The sequence below is a fragment of the Anser anser genome (assembly GCF_964211835.1).
Source record: "Anser anser genome assembly, chromosome: 1".
In the NCBI taxonomy this organism is placed as follows: domain Eukaryota; kingdom Metazoa; phylum Chordata; class Aves; order Anseriformes; family Anatidae; genus Anser; species Anser anser.
This window is the reverse complement of record NC_139720.1, coordinates 141,011,867-141,034,755: the sequence shown is the minus strand read 5'-3', so window position 1 is coordinate 141,034,755 and position 22,889 is coordinate 141,011,867. Positions and strand designations below refer to the sequence as shown.

At 42.4% G+C, this 22,889-nt stretch overlaps 1 protein-coding gene across 8 annotated transcripts in view; it reads right to left on the bottom strand.

Moving 5' to 3' along the window:
- Positions 1-17,021, bottom strand: part of UBE3A (ubiquitin protein ligase E3A) — a 50,193-nt gene extending 33,172 nt beyond the window's left edge. For 2 of the 8 annotated variants that reach the window (XM_083832294.1, XM_083832299.1), the window contains exons 1-3: positions 16,621-17,013; positions 8,868-8,935; positions 1,399-1,518 (exon numbers count right to left, since the gene is read on the bottom strand). In XM_083832294.1, the coding sequence (XP_083688420.1) occupies positions 1,399-1,418 (20 nt within the window). In that variant the 5' untranslated portion in view covers positions 1,419-1,518; positions 8,868-8,935; positions 16,621-17,013. Of the gene's footprint in view, positions 1-1,398; positions 1,519-1,950; positions 2,088-2,111; positions 2,259-8,867; positions 8,936-13,071; positions 13,162-16,620 lie in introns of those variants that run through there. The other 6 variants (XM_083832297.1, XM_083832296.1, XM_083832295.1 and 3 more) reach the window with 6 other exon arrangements.
- Positions 17,022-22,889: the final 5,868 nt, after the last annotated feature.

The window sequence follows — 22,889 nt, the reverse complement described above, 5'->3', positions numbered from 1 at the left end:
ACATCCATGGTGTCAGAAATCTTGGCACAGAAACACCTTGGAAGTTTGAGGCAGCTGCTACCTTTGTTTTACTCACATGGAATGCAACGCAGTAAAGCTTTGGATAAGAGCAATGCTTTAAATTGCTATGAAAGTACAAGTGAAATAGTGGTGTTAACGAAGTCGAGTATTAGTCACTCTGAGACTTTAAAAAACATAGCAATATGAAAAATTACAGATAAAGATCAATTTGACATCTAAATATACAAAAAAGTAGCTGGTAGTCTGCAGTACAGACATGTAAACACAGCTATCAGTATATTTAAGATCCTTTCCTACCCTTATGATTTATGTATAATCTATGAGAAAAAGTTCCAGGGAAGTTCAGGAAAAAAAAACAAAACATAGTTGACTTAAAAAAAAAAAAAGGTTTTGTCCTCTGAAATAAGTGGTTCTACAAAAAAAAAAAGGCTCAAATTCCTTCAGATTCTCATTTTCTGTAACACGAGCAGATTACTGTAAAAATGAGTTGCAGAAATATTAATCCACGCAGTAACTGGATTTTAAGAGGTTTCAAATGACAATGTAAGCACAAAATAAGATGATCTTTCAATATTCATTAAAACAACATGGAAGATCAATCTAATTACAGGAATTGTACTCATCTGTTGAGAAGCTGTTTTGTAGTAATTATTTACAAACAAGATATCTTGTTATTCCTCTAAGCAGGCAACAGTACTGTAAAACAACTATATAGTACAAGATGTCCTTTCATCACGCTTAAAATCTGAAAAAAGTTCTCTCCAGATAAAAATCTCAGAGCAAATGCTCTTACAAATTTCAGCTTTGACTTAGATGGTAGAAACCGATCACGAGACACCATCTAATCTGAATACTGCAGTATGAGCTAGCGAATTCAAATGGTGGCTCACTTCCAACAACACAGGGAGCAACTTCTCCATTCTGCAAGCCCCTCCTTTTACCTCCACTGTAACTCCCTGGGAGAGAAAAGTAAAGCTATGCAAGTCTACAAATTTTTCATCAATCCTCCTGGACAAACACTTAAAAACAACAGAACAAATTGCTTAAGTAAGTATGTTAAACAATTTATACAGAATTTTAGTGTGATGGTAAAAGTCACTAGAGACTTTTAAGTGATGGTTTTGCTCTTAAGAGGAGCACGATGGAGCACCACCACACTTGCAATTTAAAAAGCAGGGAGGAAGAAACTAAGTGAGCTTTGAAATTACTCTAAGTAAAAAAGTGTAGGTCAACTTTGCCAGCTGACTTATCTTAAATAAACAATATACTTGAGTATTATTTATAGAATTAACTTCAAGTAATACAAAATTAAACATACAAAATAAATATTATTCTAATAACGACCCTTAGAAAAAACACAATATTCTTCAGTCTTACCTTTTACAAGCTGTGGCCATTCGGTGACATCAGGGTGATCACAATTTTGAGTCACTGATTAAAAACCAAGTTGTCACACCAGTCCTGTGTCACGGTGGGCTAAGCATAAGCTTAACAACTCTAAATAAGTAAAAATAATTTAGTTAAACGTCCTTATAATCTATTTTCAGCCAATCTGCCACATAAAAATGCAGAAGATGTTAAGAATTAGTTTACTCACAAAATTAAGACTTACTGCGCAAAAACTTGTTCATTTTTGGATAGCATTCTATGACTGCTAGAATGCTTTACTACAGTACACACAACTGGTGAACTTGAAAATTCATCAACTTATTTTTAGTCTCTCTTAAAAAAAAACAAAAAAACATCTCTTGGATCAGCAGAAAGCACTTGATATAAAGAAGCATTTAAAGATTTGGAAGGATGTGTGTAAACATGAACTTTAGGTTCTAACTACAATAAAATTTGATAAATTCTTTCCCTGCTACAACTCAATTAATACTAGTTCCTTAAAAAGGCTCTGCGTTTCAAAGGGAAGAACACGTAACCTACACTCTGCTGTATGCCTCTCCCCAAAATGAAGCGAGCTAAAGCTGCGTGAAAGTTTCAGAGGAGCAAGTTTTGCCGCTGGTGGCCAGTCTTTCAGGTTAGTTGCTCTGTTTATGCCGCTCGGACCCTCTCCTCTCCCTTACGTTTTCAGAAGGGTCTTTTACCTGTCAATTGTTTCCCGTGATCTGGCTCCACCGGCTTAAATTGAAGGGTTGGTCCTTTACTTTGTCACGCAGGTGGCAGCCAATGATCACTCAGCAATACACGTGCCCAGGGCGCCCTGGGACCACCCCAGCTGATTACTTCCATGGCTGAAAAGGAACCAATTAGTCTCTTACCTACTGTTGTTATCTACTCTAAACTAAGATTAACTGATAAAATATCTCCAAACATAACCCTCAACACTCAATATCACCCCGTTCTCTCTCCCACCCAAGCTAAGGAGCTACTGAGGACCAACACACAGCTTGGCAACACCTGCAGTCATCACCATCTGGTGCAAACACCAGGAGTACATCCCACAGCATTAAAGGTTTCATCAAACAACGCTTTTGTGCTTCAGTCCAAAATACCATGAGAATCTTTCAGTAAGGTCTTAGGTTTGATGAGCAATCAAGAACTCTCAACACTAATTTGTACCTGTTGACTCATCTGAGATATGAAATTGCTGAACAAGTCCTACAATTTTCTGAAGTCTGTCAGAGCTGCTGACTTTTGCCATTATACTATGATTTGCCACTCTGCTACAAACCGCATCCTTAAAAGGGAGTGAAATTTATATTAGTTTGGAAATAATGCTTTTTAGTTTTGTCAGGTACATTTCTTGACACAGGTAAAGTGCCATTTAATTTTCAAGTCAGTAATACTGGAGTCTTCACAAGTGCAGTTGGTTTAAGGAAAGCAAAGAAGCAAGGAACTGAAAACCTCCTAAACAAAAGGGAGGTTCTCTAGTACCTAAAATTTACAGGTGTAAATGGTGGAAGTTGGACTGAGTCAATGCTAGGAGCACAGTGCAAAGGGAGAAAGTCAATGGGATCGGTTCCTCATCTGTCAACATCAAATGACAGACAGTGTAAAGATTTTCAAATTAACAGTTGTTGACCAATACCAAAAAACAAAACAAAACAAAAAAACAAGAAACTGATGCAAAATTGAGAAGCCCGAAAGCACTGCTTTATGGCATTCTAGCAGGTTGACAACATCTGCTTTTAGGAAAGCCCTAAAGAAACCGAAGCCTATTTGTAAGGCAGTGTTTTCTTCTGTAGTCAAATCTTATTTCTTGCTGCTTTCTTAAGAACCGATGTGAAATGGCTCTGTAAAGATGCACTTAGAAATGAAAAACTAAGCTCTTTGCCCAAGTAACTTTTTGTACTCTGGTGAAAGAGGACAGTGGTGTAAGCTCTAATGCCTCATCGGTTGGGAAACCTGCGTTTTGTCTGTCTGCTCTAAGCACCAGGTTCTGTTCTGAGGAGGGCTCAGTCAATCACTCCCTGTCAAGACCAGTGTCCTGCATCACCCTGGCCACCAGCAGAAGTTAACTGCAGCTGTCTTCCATTCGAGTAAAAGCACATCAGGGTAACAGGCCGACAGGAACCTTAGCAAACTGGATTTTCCTGAGGCCATTTCATATGGAAGAAGTCATGAACTCAATTGTCAACAGTGAAGGAACACATCAAGTGCTGGTGCTGGATTCAAAACCATCCGAGTTTGGAACATTAAAGAGCATAGTCTGAGGTGATGGCTGCACAGTCATGGCCAAGGCGAGTTTGTGCCCATGCCTGACACAGACCCAGCTCTGTTAGTCACCCTTACCAAAGCACCAAACCAAATTTACAGCACCCATGTTAAAACAGACAGTATCTGAACCGGCATGAACCTCACCAAGTTGACGTTAACTCATCCAAGCTTTGTAATGAAATTTGTATCTACAAATTGATCTTATCATGATCAGGACTCTGAATCATGGAGCTGCAGCATTTCAAAGCTGCTATATGGTACCTTAAGACTGGATTTACTGTACTGAGGTCTAAAAACCTCATGCTCCCTTTCAACAATCCAGATGCCAGCAGCAAGAAACCTTAGTGAATCATTTTCCCTCCTATCTCCTTCTCATCCTCCCTTCCCCACTTATACTCACTATTATTCAGTCCTGTGGGACAGAATATGACTGGCCACATGACAGCATGGATGAAAATTCATTTTACTAAAACCTTTCTCTTTCGCCCATCAGCAGAGTACTGTCTGCTGGCGTTAAGAGACCGGCATGTTGAAACATGGGGTGGGCGTGAAAGAGACTACCAGAGATCCCTTATGCTGAGTATCTGTTCAAACACAGCACATCTTGACTGCTGGAACCAAACAAGGCAGAAAAAAATGTTAAAAGAGTCAGAGGACAACTTGACTAGGAAAGGGAAACCACACTGAAAAACAGACTAGCATATTGGAAAAATGCATTGTTAAGAATGACTAGGAACTTGACCTAGGACACCTGCTTTTCTGTCACAGGTATTCCTTTACAAAAAAAACTCTGGATGTAGCTTACCTTCTCATCCTAAAGCAGCTCCAGAGCAAATATTTATTCTCAGAGCTGAGTTACTCAAAAAGATTTCTCCAGTCTTCACTGTCATAATGAGCACGGTTACAGTTTAGCCTTTTACAAACACACAGGGCAGCTGAAGGTATCGAGCATAGTTTACGCCTGTGGAATATATCCGAGAAACCTGAGATGGCTGCTAGAGGCTCTTCGGGACTGGGCATGCTCCAGGACAGGCACATCTATATCTGCTGAGTGACTATTTCAAAGACGAAGACTGAAGCAGGACTGTAGCGACCGATATTACAATTAGCAAGACAATACACAAGAACTATGCCCTCAAACCACATATCTGAAGAGCCTTGTATGGCACAGAGTGGCACTCATCAAGAGTGAGCAGGATAAGTAATGTTTATGCAGTACTTGGAGATGACACTCCTTTCTCTAAGGTGCAGGTTTTCTGAAAAGAATGCTCCTGTCAGCCGAAGAAGAGGGAGGAAATAAATAATAAATCGGTGAAAGCAAGCAGTCAAGCCATGTTCAGATACTTCAAAAGCAGCTAAAAGCAACTTTGTTGCATAGCATGATGAGACCTTCTCCTTACACATTTCCCTGAATCTTAAGAGTCTGTAATCACAAACATGGGTCAAGAAGAGGCACGCAGCTTCAACAAACATAATCCAAAGCCCCACCACGGAGAACACAAGCACCCATTCATCAGTAATCAAAGAGTTGTCACCTGCATGGATTTCCTACACCTACTGTTTCCCTGTGTTATTTGACTTCCAGGTGTCCATTAGCTGTGACAGTACAGCTGCGTGGTAGCTGACACAGTATCAGAGGTCTAGGAAAACCCTTGAGCAGAGGAACAATTCTGATTGACAGCTAGGAGGATGGATGCCCTGAGAGGTGGCATTGTTAAGAACATAAGTTTCCTTTAGAAAATAATTTAAGTTTCCACCCGAGTAAGCTTCTATCCAATTTTTAAGACCATCTTTTTGACGGATGATCTAATGAGAAAGGGGTTGATCCACCAATACAAAATGTGTCATGACCTTTCTTAACTCCCAGTGCTGGAATTTGACTTATTTAAAAATATCCAGCTCTCTGGTTCTCTCTCAGGAAGATACCATGAAAGACAGCTTTCATACATTTACTGAAGGATCCCTCTGAATCCCCTTCTCCAATCTGATATTTCCAGAAGGATTCTGAGTAGCATGATGAAATGGACAGTCATCAACCAAAAGGTGTCCTCCTAACTGCCATAGCTACCTTAATAGTCCTTCAGAAAGGGAGCTGACAGCTAATGGGAATGCTGGCCATTTAGGACTTGAGATTGATTCATCAAGTGGCTTGGATAAAATTGCAGAATATTCTCCGTATCTAAGTTCAATCTTAACTGTAGCTTGCAGAAAAGAATTAAATAGGTGTGCATGAGACTTGTAACTTCTCAATAAGGTTGGAAAGAATTGCTTGTGTACTGCTACCGACACAGAAAGCATGGACAGACATAAGATTCCAGACATTTTCTTCATGAAACTTCTAGTAGGTCAAATTAACAGCTACCTTAAAGTAAAATAAAACAACCAGTAATAAAATCTGATTATATAAAACCCAGTGGAGCTGCAAAAACGAGCAGTAGGGCATTTGTATGAAGTTTTCTTCACTACTTCATAAGCTAAACCCATTCAATTGTAATAACGACAAACAAATAGAAAACCATGTGGTTAGAAGCCCAAAAGAATGGGATTCTATCATGGAAAATGCCAACCAAAAGTGACAGCTGATAATCAAACACACATATGCTCCCAGTATTAACAGCCAAAGACATACAATTCATGAACAGTTCCTGGAAAGGTGTTTGTTCATCTGCCCAAAGTACTTTAGACACATTAAAAGCTTAAGCCTATTCTCCAATTGCTCAGTATTCTTCCAAAGCATTCCGGAAGCAGCAGAAAAGAGCCACAAAGCGAGCATGAAAACAGGAGAAAGTTCCTTGTGATGAAGTAACGGAAAGAGTTTATAAAGTTAACCAAGCTAATCAATGAGACTATTGGAAGAAACTAAGTCTCTCACAGCACAGAAAATCCTCCAATTAAAAGAAAGCTTATTAAAAACACACGACTAGAAACTGCAGGTTGAAAAATTCAAATTAGTGTAGCAACACAAGCATGCAGGATAGTGAGGAATAAGTTATTTGGAATGGGGATCTGAATTTGCTATTATCTTCAAATTAAGGCTGGTGCCATTTTGGAATTTACACTTTGTTTACACAAAAAATTTTACACAATTTACAGCCAGCATTTGTTCTTCATTTTATATTTTTGTAAGATAACAGATACACTTTATTCACCTTTGTAAAAGAGGGAAAGAACTACAATTATCTTTAGCTCCTACATTTTTTTTTGCTTAGGCCATAGCTGATGCTTCTTCCACCACACAAACCCTTTCTTTTTTTTTTTCCTGGAAGAACTATTTGTTTCTATCTCACTGATGTATGCTACTTCAGGCTCCCTCCAAAATTATACGTAGTTTTGAAAGGAAAGGCCCTCCTACCTCAAAAGGTGAAATACAATTGTCTACTTAAATTTGTTTTAGCAGACCTCTGTTTACTGGGCCGGTATCAGCCTAAGTTCTCTTCCAAACAATTTTTACAGCTACATTCCAGCTTTAATATTTAAACTTCTATTCCACCTATCCTTTTGCTCAAGCTTGGTTATTTTGCTTTCTTTTTCCATCCTCCCTCCTCCACGGAAAGTACCTTCCTGTTCACCACGTTCTTTAGTATCACCAGCATGTTTGTTTATGTTTCGTTCGTATTAAAACAAACAATCATGCAGTTCTGTAGCACAACCTTTAGTTTTTCTGGTATTGTTAGTATTCATTACTTGCACATTGTAGCAGATTAGAAGGGGATTCTTGTTCATCAGTTTATGAAGTGCATACCATTACAAAGACTATGTGCATACACACAGTTCCAAGTAGTTAAGCATCCAGAAAAAAAAGCAGCCAGCAGAAGTAATGGCAGTAAAGCAATAATGGCTAGGTTTGAAGAGCTGTCATACACACAACTGGTATTGAAACTGGAGAGCAAGAAGCAGGTGGGTGGTCCCAGTGGTGCTGTGGGTGCAAAAATGAATACAGACTACCTGACAGATGCCTGCTGGAGTAAAGGACCAATCTATAGCATTCTCTCAGGAACATCTGGATTGTGATAACGCAACATTTTTTTGTTTTAAAAAAAACTTACTGGTTTTAATTAGCACATGCTATAGTTAAAATTTCAGTTTAGAATTGTTTTTAGCTCTTGTCTGTAGCTTCCTATGAAGTGGAACTTTATAAAAAAAAAAAGAGACACTCAACAACCCTTCTGTAACGTTGAGGTTTCAGAACTTCAAATGTGTTTTTATGTTAGGTGTTTTCAGAAGAAGGGTCCAGACAAACACACAGGTATAAAAATTGTATCAGCAGTTACGGAGTTCTTCCCCACATTTAAAGTGCTTAAAAAAATAAGGTACCTGCATATCTTAGACATAGCTGCTGAAGTAGCCCCATACGATTTTACATGCATTAACAGACCTGTTCAATAACCTAGGAAAGTCTGAACTTTATAATATTTTTTTCTGAATTCAGAAAGTTTCCAAAAAAATCACTGTCTCAAGTTGCAGAATTCTACAGAACTTGAGCCACTACAGAGTGGAGCAGTTACTCTGTACTACCAGGTATCTCCATTGGAATGTGCCAGTAAAAAGTTAGAAAATGGGAATGAGAATAGCTACAAGTTAACATTCCAGTTTTGCTATAACGCATGTAATATTTTTGAGCTTGTTGGACACTTAAGAGTGTAGACAAAAAGAGATACAAGGTACCACAGCCTGACATTAACACTGTTGATGGAGGTTACATTTCTGTGTTTCCTAACAGTCCTGTTTGCAAATTTTGCTTACAGTGACGTTTGGTTAAATTGTTTTGTAGTTCTGAGCTTATTTTGCAAGTTATACCTAAAAACTGTGCAAGCTTGACTATAACTACGTACAACAGCAAGGAAAAAGCCTTCAGAGGAACAGCACCACTTCTTATCCAATCCATGGAGAAATAGACAAATGATAGTAGCATAACGTTGAGCTTGTAAAACAGACTAAAAGGTAATTCATCAATGTTGCAGCATCAGTATTTATTTTCTCCAGGAATATCAAATAACTCAGCTTTCCAAAAAACTACGCCTACAAGTAACAGACATCACAGTCTGTCAAAAAAATAAGAATATGGGAAAAATGAACATGTTTACCTGAATTTATTTTCAACTGTTTTTTAAATCAGGGAAAAAGTATAATCATCAGTTGCTCTAATTACTAGCATGCACACAATATAAGTTAAAACAACATACCATATCTTTCCAGAGCTGCAGAAACTTGTTCTTCCAAATTCTACAATGGACTTCTACAGTTCTTGTACCTATAATGCAAAAAATTATATTTCAGTTTTTGCAGTATGCTCCATACTAACACAAAACTCATTGTTGCTTCAAGACACCATATTCAAGAACAGCCATCCCATTGCTCACAAGTTCACAACTAAAGGAAACACATACTTTCAATATAAAGTACAACAGATAAAATACTCAGTATGTCAGGAAAACTGCAAAAGCAGAAAGCCCATACACAGAGCGTTCCTTATTCTTTCCTCTCCAGTGATGCAATCCAGTTTTATAATTCTGTTTATCCAGTTCATTACAAATATCCATTTCCTTCTCGAAGATTCTGGCAAGTTTTCTCCTCTGCCCTCCCCCTTTTATTTTTAAATTTTTGTATTAAAGACATCAGTAATTATACCATGAAAAAAAAATCAAAACAATTCATGGAGAGAACCACATCTTTGTCTTTACTGCTTAAGTTTGATAAGCATTTCTATAAAAAGTTCATTTTTAGAAAAGCTAAAATAAACAAGGGACTTATGCCTAAACTCCAAACTTTTTTTTTTTTTAAACAAGCAACTAATGAGCACAGTAGAACCTAAGTAACATAGAAATAGGCATATAATTAAAGAACCCTACTGATTACTGTTTGGAAAGTTACTTATTTGGTGCAAGGTATCACATTTTCAGTGCCACGAAATGTAATACTAAATTTCTTGGCTCTAAAACTCTTAAGAACAACAAATTCAATGTAGCTGATTCAGTCTGATTTCTGACACAGATCGGAGCGTCCCCAGGAAAGAAAACCTGATCTGGTTACCTTAAGAGAACAGTCAACTTTGTCTTGCAGATGTCAAACAACAGAGGACCCATGCAGTACGGAAGGCCCAATTCCATGCCAGGGATACGAAAAGGAACGACCCCGGAGAGGCACGCTTGTGCCAGTTCAGCTCTACAGTGCTAACAGTTAGTACACAACTTCTATATTTAAAGAAAATAATAAAACAGGGCAGCCTAAGCGTTCAACGAAACAAGATTCCTATTTCAACACACAATTATGAGAATTATGTGGATTTATATATAATTAGGGTTAATAATATCATGTTCATCAGTGTGTCAAAAAAACATTACTAATATTCAGAACTATAAATTTATCTGAACAGTGACAGACAGTAACACGATTTTCCTGTTTGGAGGTGGTGCTGACGCTCCATACCATGAGCAGAAATCCAGCTGTTTTATACTGTATTTCAGCACCAGCACCAAGAAGAATTCTTCTTTCACAGCGAAGCCATTAGGCAAGCTCAGCTAGAAGGTTTCTTACAAACACGAACAGTATTTTCACATCTCATACCACAGGACTTCACTGTAATGTATGTGTATTTGTTCACGCACGCGTTCTTGTACCCACCCAGAGCAACGCCATCTACGCGCAATTTACTCAGCATCCCCTAAGGTACAAAGGCACCAACCTATAGCGTGCACCGCGTACAAGCAAAGAACAGCTTGGAGAACAAGCACAAATACATTTATCTGGGATCTTACCATTACCGCCCACAAAAGGAGACCGGGAAGCAAAGGGTCCCAACGTAACTGAAGCCACGTAGTTGAAGACGGTACAGGTTATGGCAGGAGCAAGACCAGAGCAGAGGAGATGGAGACAGAAGACTTGCACATGTGGCTGGCAGCAGCAAAGAGTAACTCCAAGAGCACGAAAGCGAAGCACCTGGACTCCCAGCTCTCCTTCCTCAGCCCTCCCACCACCAGCTACCACCAAGGCAAGCGCCAGCCCCTGAGGAAGTCAGCAGCCTGCGGAAAGGCTCCATGAACACCAACAAAAGGGAACGTGGGATCTGCAACGCTTCTCTAACGGGAATGAAAGTAACTTCATAAAACCAGATGCACTTCAACATTTACCTCCAGTCTATTTACTAAGTAGCACTAAGCCACAGCTGCTTAAAAAAGATGCAAATGGGCACGTGTGGCTAAAAGCAAGGCTAACGCTGCTGCTTCCACTCCACATAAGGAACCCTCGATCTGTCTCATGACCAGAGCCAAGAGTGCTGCTTTTTTGTGACTGTCGTCATACATTTTCAGTAAGAAAAGACTTCGAGTCGCACTGCACATTAGCAGAGATGGCAAGCTACTGAATTCACCAACTGTAGTGTACAGAACTGCAAAAATATTTAAGAAACTAATTATAAGTTACGAAAAACACTTTACAACTCTTGTTTCTTGCCTGATGAAAGATGTAACGGTGTCACATCTATCAGGAGCTTGAATGATCATTTCTACCTTTTAAAACACACCGCACACATCAGCTGTCACAAGACAGGAACAGAAGAAAAGAATTTAAGCACGCTATCCTAAAGAAAATGGTAGGTGTTGTGCCTAGTAGTATAGATTCTCTCACACAATTTCAAATACGTAAGTTGAAATAAGAATTTCTTCTTCCACCAGAGACATTCTTAGCATGTTAGTGAAATAAAACATTATTGAAAGGAGGATGTTTGGGGGCAGATATTCAGGTCAGAAGAACCATGCAAACGGAGTATTTAATCACCATCTTACAAAGGAAAGGGCTCGACCTTTGCAATTGAGAACCATTGGCTATTTCAAGTGAAGCACTACGCCCCCCTAACAACTCCCCTGACCTTTGAACTGGAAGAATTTACAGTTTGTGTGGACAGCAAGAATGTACTTCCACGACCCACAATAGGCAAATTTTGCTACAACAGTTTGAGCGAGCATCTAGGTGCTGCTACAGCTGCCAGCGTACACTGGTGTACCTTGGACTTTCTAAGCAAAGAATAGGGTGCATGTGCGTGTTAAACCATGACAGTGGTCAGCAAGACTTTGGGCATTAGATTTCACTATGATTTAGAAAGTAATCGTCATTTGTATAGCCATATTCAGATGAAGATGAAAGCATCATATTGGAAATGGAAATTCTGAAGTAGTGATAGACATCGTAAGTATTATCTAGCTCGGTAGAAGTTTTTGATACCTTTTACAAAAGTGAAAAATACCACGCTGTAAAACTGAAATGTTACAAACATCGAAGTCATCAGCTCAAACACACAACGAACCACAGTCTCTGACCAAAGCCGAAGAAAAATCTGCCCACAAGCATGGCAGCATTTCCTGAAGCACTTTGAGCTGCAGCCTGTTCCAGGAGCTCAGCTCCTTGAAGAGCCACTCCACCGCCCTGCAGCTGCTCCCGCCTGGCCCCACGGAGCACACCAGAGCAGGGGGACACAAGTGATGCTGGGGCCCGACTGCCCAGGCAGGCCCAGCACCTCGTTACAGGTAGCTCTTGGGCCTCCCCCACGCTCAGCTCCAGAAGGTATGGAAGAGGGGCGTCTGCTTTCCACCCCCATCACTCAGTTACCCATTTCCCTGGCATCGCGGAAGGACCAAGAAGTCCCAACAGGGGTCTGTCTTCCAAAGGGAGGAAGAACGTGGTCATCTCTGTGCGGGAGATGTGAAGGCCTGGCCTCGCCCCTACAGTTCGAGCTCAGTCAGGACAGTGGCAGTCCTGCCACGCTACTACCAGAACGAGGAGAAAACCACGTGGACTCATCAGCACCAGCCCAACGTACGCCACCACCAAACCTAAACACCGGCTTCATGATTTCCTGCTTGTGAGCCCACTGGTTAACGTTAAGAGCCACCACGACCAAAGTATCCAGCAGGTCTGAAACAGAGACGCTGTACCTTATAGTTTTTTTAACACACTTAACTTGTCTTATTTCATTCCTTAGGCCACGACCTGCAAAATGACATCTTAAGTATGTTCTTTGATACACTAATGAATATAACATGAAAAAAATGAGTATCCTGCATGTCAAGCAGCCAACTGGTACCTCACTTTAGTTTGTGGTGAAACGTTACCACTAATTCACCTCTGGTACAACCCACCCTTGGCATCCTGCACAAGATGAGCGTGATTCTTCCAGTACATAAGCACAAGAGCACGTTTGGATGGATGCAAGCAGTAATGCTCTTTGATGAAAAGCCTTGGAAAGCCACATAATATGAATATCCTTTTCAAACCACGAGATTGCAAAGAAGTCCAAGCCTCTCCTGCACTAACTAGAAGTTCCTCTTAAAACACACGCACGCCTGCTCTAGGGAAACACAGGTTGCTTCAAAAGCAGCAGGTCACCCCTCTTACCTAAGACAGAGGAGTGAGGGTCCAAAAGGAAGCCACCCATTTAGATCCACTCATCTGAACAACTGCAGCTTCTCCTAATTCTTCACCACCCTGTAAAACACGGGTACAAAATTCCATGCGAGGCGGTAACAGAACGAGTATCGGTAAAGACTGATTTCCACCCCCCTTCCTCCAGTCAGCAGTCTGCATAACACAGCGAAGCAGGTTCAACCTATTCAAAGTAAAAAGCAGCTAATGCTTCCTTTAAGAGATTCATTCATAAGCGGAGTCTTTGGAAGATGATATTTAATTTACAATGTAATTGTGCAAACAACAAGTTACTTTGTCAATGTGTTCTGCCACAGAAAGGTGGAACTATTCAAATTTAGTGATTTGAAGTCTGACTTGTTCGTATGTTACATTGCCAGGCAGGAATCCTGGATCTAAACACCATTTGATTTTACTTGGTTATTTTCAAATCTTTCTACTCTGAGGTTATTTTCCTGAAAAAGCATCTCACCAGTTGGTACAGCTGCTGAAGCGTGGCTTCGTTACAAACTATTACCTTCACAGCGCATTTGCTGACTTCCAGCTAACCAGCTAGGTATATTACGCACACTGCTGCTCAGACGAGCCAGCAGCCTCCCAGCTTTGGTTCACGCGCCATACGTCGCTTCATGAGGCAGTCAGGTGCTGGCTACATATACAGGAAGTTAATGCAGTAAATGTTAGTTAAGGTCAAGGTGTTTAAGGTGGCAAGAACAAAAGTCACTTCAAACACGCGATGTGCTCATTGCTGTCGTCTCTGGGACGCAAATATTTAAGCCGTGCGTACAGTGCTCTTGGGGCGGCTGGTTAGGCAAAGTCGGAGGTTAATGAAAGTAAATACCAAATTCTGAATTATTTGGTACAGACCCTGACAGCAAACTTCTTGCCCCTCTTCTTCCACATACAAGTCAGAATTCGATTACTGAAAGAAAGCCCTTTAACACTGGCTCTCTATGAAACTCGTAGCTACCTCAGATATACTGGAGACTTCAGAAAAAAACATTTAGCTTAAGGAAAATAAATAAAATCAATATCAATCATTAACTGAAGTTAAGCAAAGATCTGGACTACAGTGACCAGAAACGAAGACTGACACTTAAAATGAGATATACGCCTACATACTTTAGGAATTCCCTCCCTTTGTCCCTCAATTTCGTGTTCTATTTTTAAGAAATAGTGGGTTTTGCCTTCCAGAAGATGAATACACTGGTGCAGGCGGGAGGGGAAAAAGACATTTCCTGCTTTTATAAAAAATGAATACTCTCTGGACATTCCCTAAGTAAACTGAAACCAAAAGTAGTAGAAGCAAAAAAAAAAAATAGATCTTTCCTACACAGCCAAAACTAAGATGCATATTTAAAAAATATAAACACTTAATTTGTTCCATTAGAAGTGTCATATCATGTACTACGCTAAGTACTGCTTATACAAGACGTTATATGCTTAAACATGTTTATATGTTTATGACTATTAAAACCTGACTCAAAGATATTCCTGCCCCTCCTCCAAATTATACATTCAGTTAAGCAGAACCTGTGAATTCATGGAAAAACTAACGAACATGTCAACAAAGCACACAGTTAAAGTGAAATAAGCATGATTTCATGGTACAGGTACATATTTCACATTTCTGAAGCATGTTCTCTCTTACAAGAAGTGAAGCTGAATGAAAACAAAGTGAACCTGTTGTGCTTTCCTAAATTGATTAGAGCAGGTACGGTCTCAAGGTGCTCTAACAGACTTTGGCAAGTCCCTAGATATATTTAACATGCAAAGTTTTAACTTCCATTCACACAAGATCATCATTCACATGTCTTTAAGAAGCAGCAGTAATTAAAAAAAAGACTGAAAATTGTTTGCTATTAAAAAACAATCAAAACCCACACATTAGTTTTGAACAAGCCCTGGATTGGGAGATTAGGCTTTGAAACTCACTGCTATGAAAAAGACAAACACCTCCACTATTTCAAGCTTTTTTTTTTTTTTTTAATACAGATGCACACAAAAGTGAAAAAAAAGTGAAATCATTTATTTTGCCATCTAGCTTGGTGTGCCTTTATTTCTAAATACTTGGGAGAAACTCGGGTTACTGCAGTGAAGAGAAATATCAAACAGCTCTAGTAAAGAGAAAGAGAACTTATTAATTCCACTATGAAGGATACCACATTAAATAGTAAACAGAGTGGAATGGGACAGTCACAAGAAACACAGTATCTGTAATATCGCACTAAAAATATTTCAATTAAAAGTGTTTTTCTGCCCTGTAAATCTAAACAGCAGTTTAGTTTTTTCTGCTGAGATTTGTCTGTACTGAATTGACAGAACATCCCTGTTACAAAGACAACAGTCATAAGCACTGCAAACTGCATCTGTTTTAAAAAGCAAACGCATGTGAGGAAAACTACTGAATATCCATAGCAGCTTGGTGATGCACGTCTCTCGTTTTCACTTCAACACAATCACTGAACACCGAGTTTCACAGCACTTTCAGACAGGAAAAAAGCGCCTTTAACTGTTTCCACGCTGAAAGTGCACGGAGTGCTTACTGCCGCAATATTCAAATACTCTGACACCATCCAAAGCAAGTAGTTTGGGAGACCTGTAAAGTACATTTTCCAGCTGCTTTCTTACTTACTTTCTTTCTGGCCACCTCCACCCTGCTCCCAGCCAGTGTAACAGTACAGGTAGACTTGCACTATAGCTTTCTCCTTGACGGGGAATCCCTCTCTAAGTGGATGCTGCTTGCACAAATCTTTCAGGAACTTGATCTTTTAGACATCTCCTTTTCAAACTAGTTAAAAACATTTATTAGATGCACTGACAACACAATCACAAGGGTTTTACTTCCTTGGAAATCAAAGCTAAAAATCAGGTACAGTTTCACATCGAAGAACTTTTTGGCAGATATGCAGGAAGCACTAATCTGACGAGCTGACTGTCACGAAGCCTCAGGTTTGCACAGCCTCCTACTGAAGTAGGAAAGTTTCCGTATGAACACAGACGGAGGGACCAGCTCAGAAGTGACGTGCGAGGGACAAGCTTTGTCCCCACACTGCAACAACACCTCTCACAAAGAGGAACACATAAAAAAAATAATCCATTAGGTAGAGAGAGGGGGGAAAAAAGGCAGGACGAGCCTGTAGATCACAGGTTATGGGTTGCTTACGGGAGAGTTGTGGAGCGTGTTTTGCGCCCTAAGCAGCACAACTTCCGACCGCCCGCCACCTCCCCGCACCGCGCACAAACCCTGGCGACCCGCAGCGTCCCCTCAGCGGGACAGCAGCCAGAGGCGCTCGGCGCCCCAAACCCACGCCCGGCAGCCCCCTCACAGCCGGATTTTAGGAAACGGCACGGGGACAACCTGCGCTTCCCCTCGGCCGCCTTCACCCCCGCGGCTCCCGGCCGGCCCCAGCAGCGAGGCCGGGCAGCGGCGAGGCCTCCCGGCCGCCCTCCCGCTGCTCAGGGCCGGGCCGGGCCGGGCTCCTTCCCCTCCCCGTCGCGGCCCTGCCCGGCGCTACCGACCTGGGCCTGCTGCTGCCGCCGCCGGCCGGGCTCATGCGGGGGCTGCGGGCGACGACGACGAGGAGACGAAGCCGAGGCCTGGCGGGACGTGACGGGAAGGAAGGCCGAGGCGGGCCGTGCCGGGCCGTGCCGGGCCGTGCCGCGGGTGCGCCTCCTGTCGCCGACGGGCTCCTCGCTCTCAGCCCGAGCCCCGCGCCGCCATCTTGGGAGAGCGCCGATGTCGGCGCGGCGCACGCTCGGAGGACCGGCGGCGGGCGGGGAGGAGGACCCGGCGCGTCCCGGCGTGCAGCGCGCGGAGAGGAGGGGGGGAGAGGGGAGGAGGGGGCCGCGCTAGCCGCGCGGCGGTACCATAGAGTCGCCGCCCCGCTTTCCCCCCTGCCTTGTGTCGCTCGCGGGGGGAGGAGGCAGGGAGGCGGCGCGGCGCGTGCGTGCTCCGCGGGAGGGAGGCTGCCGACGCCATGTTGGAAGAGGGCAAGAAGGGTGGGGGGGAAGGGGCGGAGACGATCGTGCGCATGCGCAGGTCGCGGAGCTCCTTGCTGACACCCCGGTAGACGGGGTGGTTAAAAAAGAAAACGAACAAACTAATTTGGGGCCACAAACTCTTAAAATGTTAAAATAAACTGTTGAAGCAATAAAAGTGCATTCTCAAATGTGTGAAACCGAAGCCAAATCTTTATTCTCTGTGTGTGTTTAAGAGCTTTAATAAAACACAGCTATGTTGCCGTATTTAACTCAATATTCCCGTATTTAACTCAAATTTTAAAAGCCTCACACATGGCTCTGGGCAAGAGCAGGGGGCTTGGACTAGCACACCTGGCCCTTGCACATCCCCAGACATGTAACTGGGGTATGAAGCCTGAGCGAAATGCCCTTGGACTTCAGCGTGGTTCCAAAGCGGGGTGCATCGCTGGGCTCAGGCCAGTGTTGTGCCTCAGTGCTCATCTAAAAGGGCTCACTGAAACACAGAGTTTTGTGTCTGGAAGCCCTCTCCCACACAGTTGTGCCAAACCTGCCAATTTTAATTAGTAAAATAGCAGATTTAGGATAATGTTTATTGTGCCACGAGCTCCCTTATCACCCCAAAAATAGTAATATGGAGAAAATTGTCTGTGAGATGCAATCTCTTCCTGCTTTCCCTTAGCTCTGTTGCAGAGCCCCCGTGTCCAGTCCTCACCTACTGCTTGGCTCTACGAGTGCTACGGGGAGCCAAGTCACGGGCTAAAGTCCAAGCAAACACCATCGTCTGCTCTCCCCTTGCCCACAGAGCCAGTCCTCTCATCACAGGCCTACTCAGCCTGCTCAGGCATTATTCATTTTCAGCAAATCCATGCTGGCTGTTCCCAGCCACCTTGCTCTTGCTCAGCCTGGAAATAACCTCCCAGAGTTTTGGGTGAAGCCTGTCAGCCCTCAGACCCCCAGATCCTCCTTGCCTTTGGTCCCTGGTAGTCTCTCGTGAGCATCACAATCGTTCAGAGGTGGTAGAAATTGGCCTTTGCAGTGATGTTGGCCACCTCTCAGTTTGCTTGGTTGCTTCCCATCTGATCCCCTGAGCTTTTATACTCACACTTCAAGTCCTGAATAACTCCATCCTCCTCTGCTGTGAGCAGCCCCTTATCTCCCCCAGGCTTCGCTGCTACCCAGAGAGATCTGGGACCCCCAATAGCACACCTTGCCAGTAACGACAGTGCTGATGTAGTCTTTTCTAGGTGCTCTGCCACATCAGGTAGAAAAGCCACAATTTCCTTTTGCTGCTGATGGGCCTGTAGATGCCTTTATTGTCCTTTACAACCTTCAACAGTTTCGATTCCAGCCTGGCTTTGGCCTTCACAATGTTGTTGCACATTTAGGTGGTGCTCCTAAAGTCCTTGCTGGGATCTGTCCTACTCAGTCACTGCATGGATGCTTCTCCGTAACTTTTTGGAGACCTTTGGTCATCTTTGTAGTTTCTTGCAACCTTGTAGCAGGAAGGAGCAGGACTGCTCAAAATATCTAGGATAGATATACCATGGATTTATACAATGAAATGATAATTTTATTCCTCTTTCTTTCCAAATAGTTTCTGCCACTTTTTTTTTCCTTTTTTTTTTTTTTTTTCCTCTTTCATATCATCAAGTGTATTTTTTTTTTCTGTGGAACTATTGACTGCAGTCCTGAGATCTTGTCCCAAGTTAGCAGTGGTCATCTCATGGCCCATCACTGCTCTGAGGTAGTGCTTAGAAGTGTCAGGTTTTCCTCTGAAGAAACAAGAGCGAGATTTCTTAGTCCACAAATGCAATTGTGAGAAAGAGGCAGATGACAGCAGGCAGAGGAAACATGCAGTATAGAGCCAATTGATGTGGATGGTGGGGGTGGAGGTGCTTGTGTACTGCACTGACTGGATCCAGAGTTATGGGAAAAGCTTCTCTGAACAGACCATGGATGCAAAAAGTCTCAGCCTTGTTTCTTGTTCGAGGAGATGTGGGACAAATCATGTTGGCTGTGGACATGCAAAGGACAATACATCACAGAATATACTTTGAGCAAATTGCTCTGTAGCAGTAGTGCACGGATGACCAAGCTGTGTGATGGATTTCACTTCAGTTCTGCTAGGGATAAATTGCTACTTTGGGGGAAGTACTAAATCATGTTTAGGTTTTATATCACGTATTTGCAACTTTCTTTACACTGAAGTAGCTTGACTTGCCATAGATAACTATGGCCATTGGTGTCCCCAAGGTATTTCTGTTAGGAAGGGGATAATTGTACTTTCCTGCCTCATTTAAGTATTTTAAATATTCCAAAGGGCTCGGATATTGGGGCATAGACATGCTTTTGCTGCCTTGAGTGCTTTCAGTGCTGGTATAGCCAGCTGGTGGAAAGCAACTGTATCTTCCCAGCTGAGCAAAGCCTGAACCTGGAGAAATGTGAGTGGAATTCCCAGTGGAGAAGCCACTGCTGCCTGCTCCTCACTAAGCTGGGCTGCAGCTTTCAGCATGGGTGTGGGGTGCAGCTGTGGGGAACAAGTGGTTTGGCTTCCAGTGATCCCCTCCACAGCCAGGCTGCAGCGAGGTGCTTCAGTTATCTGATGCAAGTAGTGCTGGGTTAAAATGTAAAAACAATTATAGCTAATAACCTGATGGCTATGTAGAAGCCCTCTAGAAAACCTAATTTTAGCATCTGAACAATTGGAAATACGTGTCTTTTCTTAACTGCTGGAGAAGAACAGAAACAACCTGCCTTGTACACAGGTTGTATGGAATAGGCAGTGATTTTCAGTGGGAGGAAAAGGAAAAATTTTCATTAAAAATAGAATTCCAAGCCCAGTTCACCATTCATGTCTGATGCTGGAGAAATGCCATCGTGAACCAGGTCTGCTGCATATTAATTTCGGTGAGGTTGATGTCTCACTTTGGAGCTTTGTAGAAGAAAATAGTTTCCTTGAGAGATGGCTTAGTGAACATAGGCAGAATGCTGCATGTATCCTTTTTTCATTTCATGTGAAAACCCCAGTACAAAGGACTCAATAATACTCTTTTTTGTGTTGATTTCAAAGAATTATCAGAGTGAAAATGAGATCTTGAAGCCCTGTAAGTGTAACACCTTAGATGATAGGCATCTTTTGTGAGCCGTCTAACTTAGTTAATCCTCTTTAGACAGAAAAAATACACTGAAGTGTTACGAGCCTTTGGGAGCCAAGCCAAATGCTTCAGCTTGCTGATAGCTGAAGACTTTATGCCTCCCTTTGCAGTTTAAAGGTAAGGAAGGGGAAAAGATCGTCAGTAACATAAAGAAATAGTGACTTAGAGCCTAGTCTGGGTAAAAGGGAGATAAAAAAATCTCTGTAGTGACTGGGTGATAGTGGTGAAAACGCAGGTTGTTGCTGAGGTAAGAAGTGATGGTCTGTCATCCCATCTGTTCCTCTCTTTTTCCCTTGAGGAAATTTGAAGATGGAGACGACACTCGACTCAGATCTCCTCATTTACAGAGCAGACAGGGAGACTTGAGCTCCTAAGGCTCTCTATAGGAGACAGTAAGGCAGTTGGTGTAATGCAGTGTAATCCTTAGCTGAAGGGGGAGATAAAGCCAAGACAACGTGGTGGAGGCGGCATGGTGAAGCCACCCTTTGCCACTTGTAGTAAACGTGACCCTCCTTGTGCTGAGAGCTGTGGTAAAGCTCTTGGTGGAGTAAGATGTGAGTGAAGCACGTGGAAATAAGGAAACAGGCACTTCACTTTTCAAAGTCCTCTGGAGACTGGCCAGACTTGTTTCCCCCACATCCCGTATGCTTTTATATAGATGTGGTTTTATGCCAGTATTAATTTTTAATGTCTGAAACTAGTCTTAGCTTTTATTATTGGTTTGGCACGTAGGAATAACATGGAGAATGCTTAAATGCTGCCAGGTTTAAATGCTGCTCTTTTTATTCATGAGACATAGAAACGTTGGTCTGAAAAATTCAGAAGCTCAATGCAAGCAATACAGAGAAAAGTTTATTTGATTCCTTGCCTCTACTCGACACTTGTGTCAGGCATTCCTCCGATTACCTTAAATTCCCACCGGAGGAGGGAAAGGTGAGGGATGCTTAGTGAGCAAACTATCAAGAGTGGCTTTCAATATTTCATTCTAGGACCTGAGCTACTTACCTCTGCTTCTTCATTTTAACCTGAAGGATTCAGCCTTTCCATAGGCATTTCTGAAAGGCGGTGCACGCCTCTGAGTCCTGAAACGCATACCTGTTCTGCCCCTTCCTCATGTTGACTGGTCTCTTGGTTAAGATATGACATGGAGGTTCATGCCACCTTGAAGTCCTTCCCACTTCTGGCTGGAAGGCTGGTCTTGACCTGTGACAGCGTTTCGGTTCCTCTCTGCGAGCTGAGGGAGGTTTCCCCCTGTGCTTTGCTGCAATCTGCTCGGCAGGGCAGAGGCAGCTTCGCCCGGCACAGCAGCATCTGGAAGGAAATAGGGTGCAAGGAGAAGAAGCTCATGCTCACCTCTCATCCCCAAGTCTTTGTGCTGACCATCTTTCTGCTAGCCTCAGGCTCACCTCGTTCAGTCTCCTTGCAGGGGCAGATTATGGACACAATCATTCTTCCCTGTGAGGTGCAGGACTTGTGCTGTAGGTTTCCAAAATATTCTCTTTGGTCACCTCTTGGTGAAATGCCCTTTTCTGACACTCTGTTCTTTTTTTTTTTTTTTTTTCCGGTGCTGTGAGGATGCCAGCACTGCAGGTATTTCCAACGCATTTCTTTCCTGCCTTTTTTCTCTCTGCTGTGCTCACACTTCTCTACATTCACAGCCCAGCCTGGGCTTCTGATCGGGTGTCCAGTCTCAGAAAGACGCCTTTGAGCGGTTGCTGTAGTTGTGAAAGATGCTCAGAAGCAATACTTCTGTTTACTCAGAGATTTCACGGGGCCATCTCAGTGGCTTCTGCAGCACACAGCTGAAACTGTCTTGCATCACACAGCTCTGCAGGTTTGGGTTAACTCTCGTTTCGGTTGTAAACGAGAAGCCTGACTGACACAGCTGTTTTCCTGACCACATGCCTACATTATTTTTCCTAGATATATATAGAAGCCTGACATGCTGAGCAGAGCAAAATGACTTTGTGCAATTAATGTGACATGCTTAATAATGCTTGGAAGGGTGCAGGCATCCACATTTATCAACCTGCCACAGCTAAAAAAAAATCTGCCAAGCAATCCCAGTGCAAACACAGCACACGTTTTCCTAAAACAAGGGACAACACAACGCCCAATTGGTAATATTGCTTTTGGGACGAGACACGGTATTTTTCCAAGAGAAGCTTATGTCATGCCAGAAACTCACTTTGCCCTTGTGTTATACTACACGGTGATAAATTCAATTTACTTTTTTTTTTTCCTTTGGCATTTTAGTGTCATAATTACTTTCCTATTTAAACAGCTTGATCCTTGAATACAAAGTAAGGTTTGGTTAATAGCAATGCAGCAGCACTTTGGTGAAATCAGGTCCAACTAGCTATCCATATTTTTTTTTTCCAGTCAATAAATGATTTTTAAAAGGTCATCCTGACATAATTGAAAAGTTGAAGGCTTGAGTAATTAGCATAGAATATGCAGCTTTCCACACCTGGTGCTTTTGGTACAGCTGCATTAGTAGTACTGTTGTCTGGGGAGGTTTTAATTTGGAAAGGAGGGTGCTCCGGAAAGGTGTCTGCTTGAAAACAAACCCTTATTTAGCATAAGAAACAGTGTCAGCCACAGCTTCAGCTTGCCTTGGCTTGGGTGTTAGGAGATGTGAATGCGAAGCCT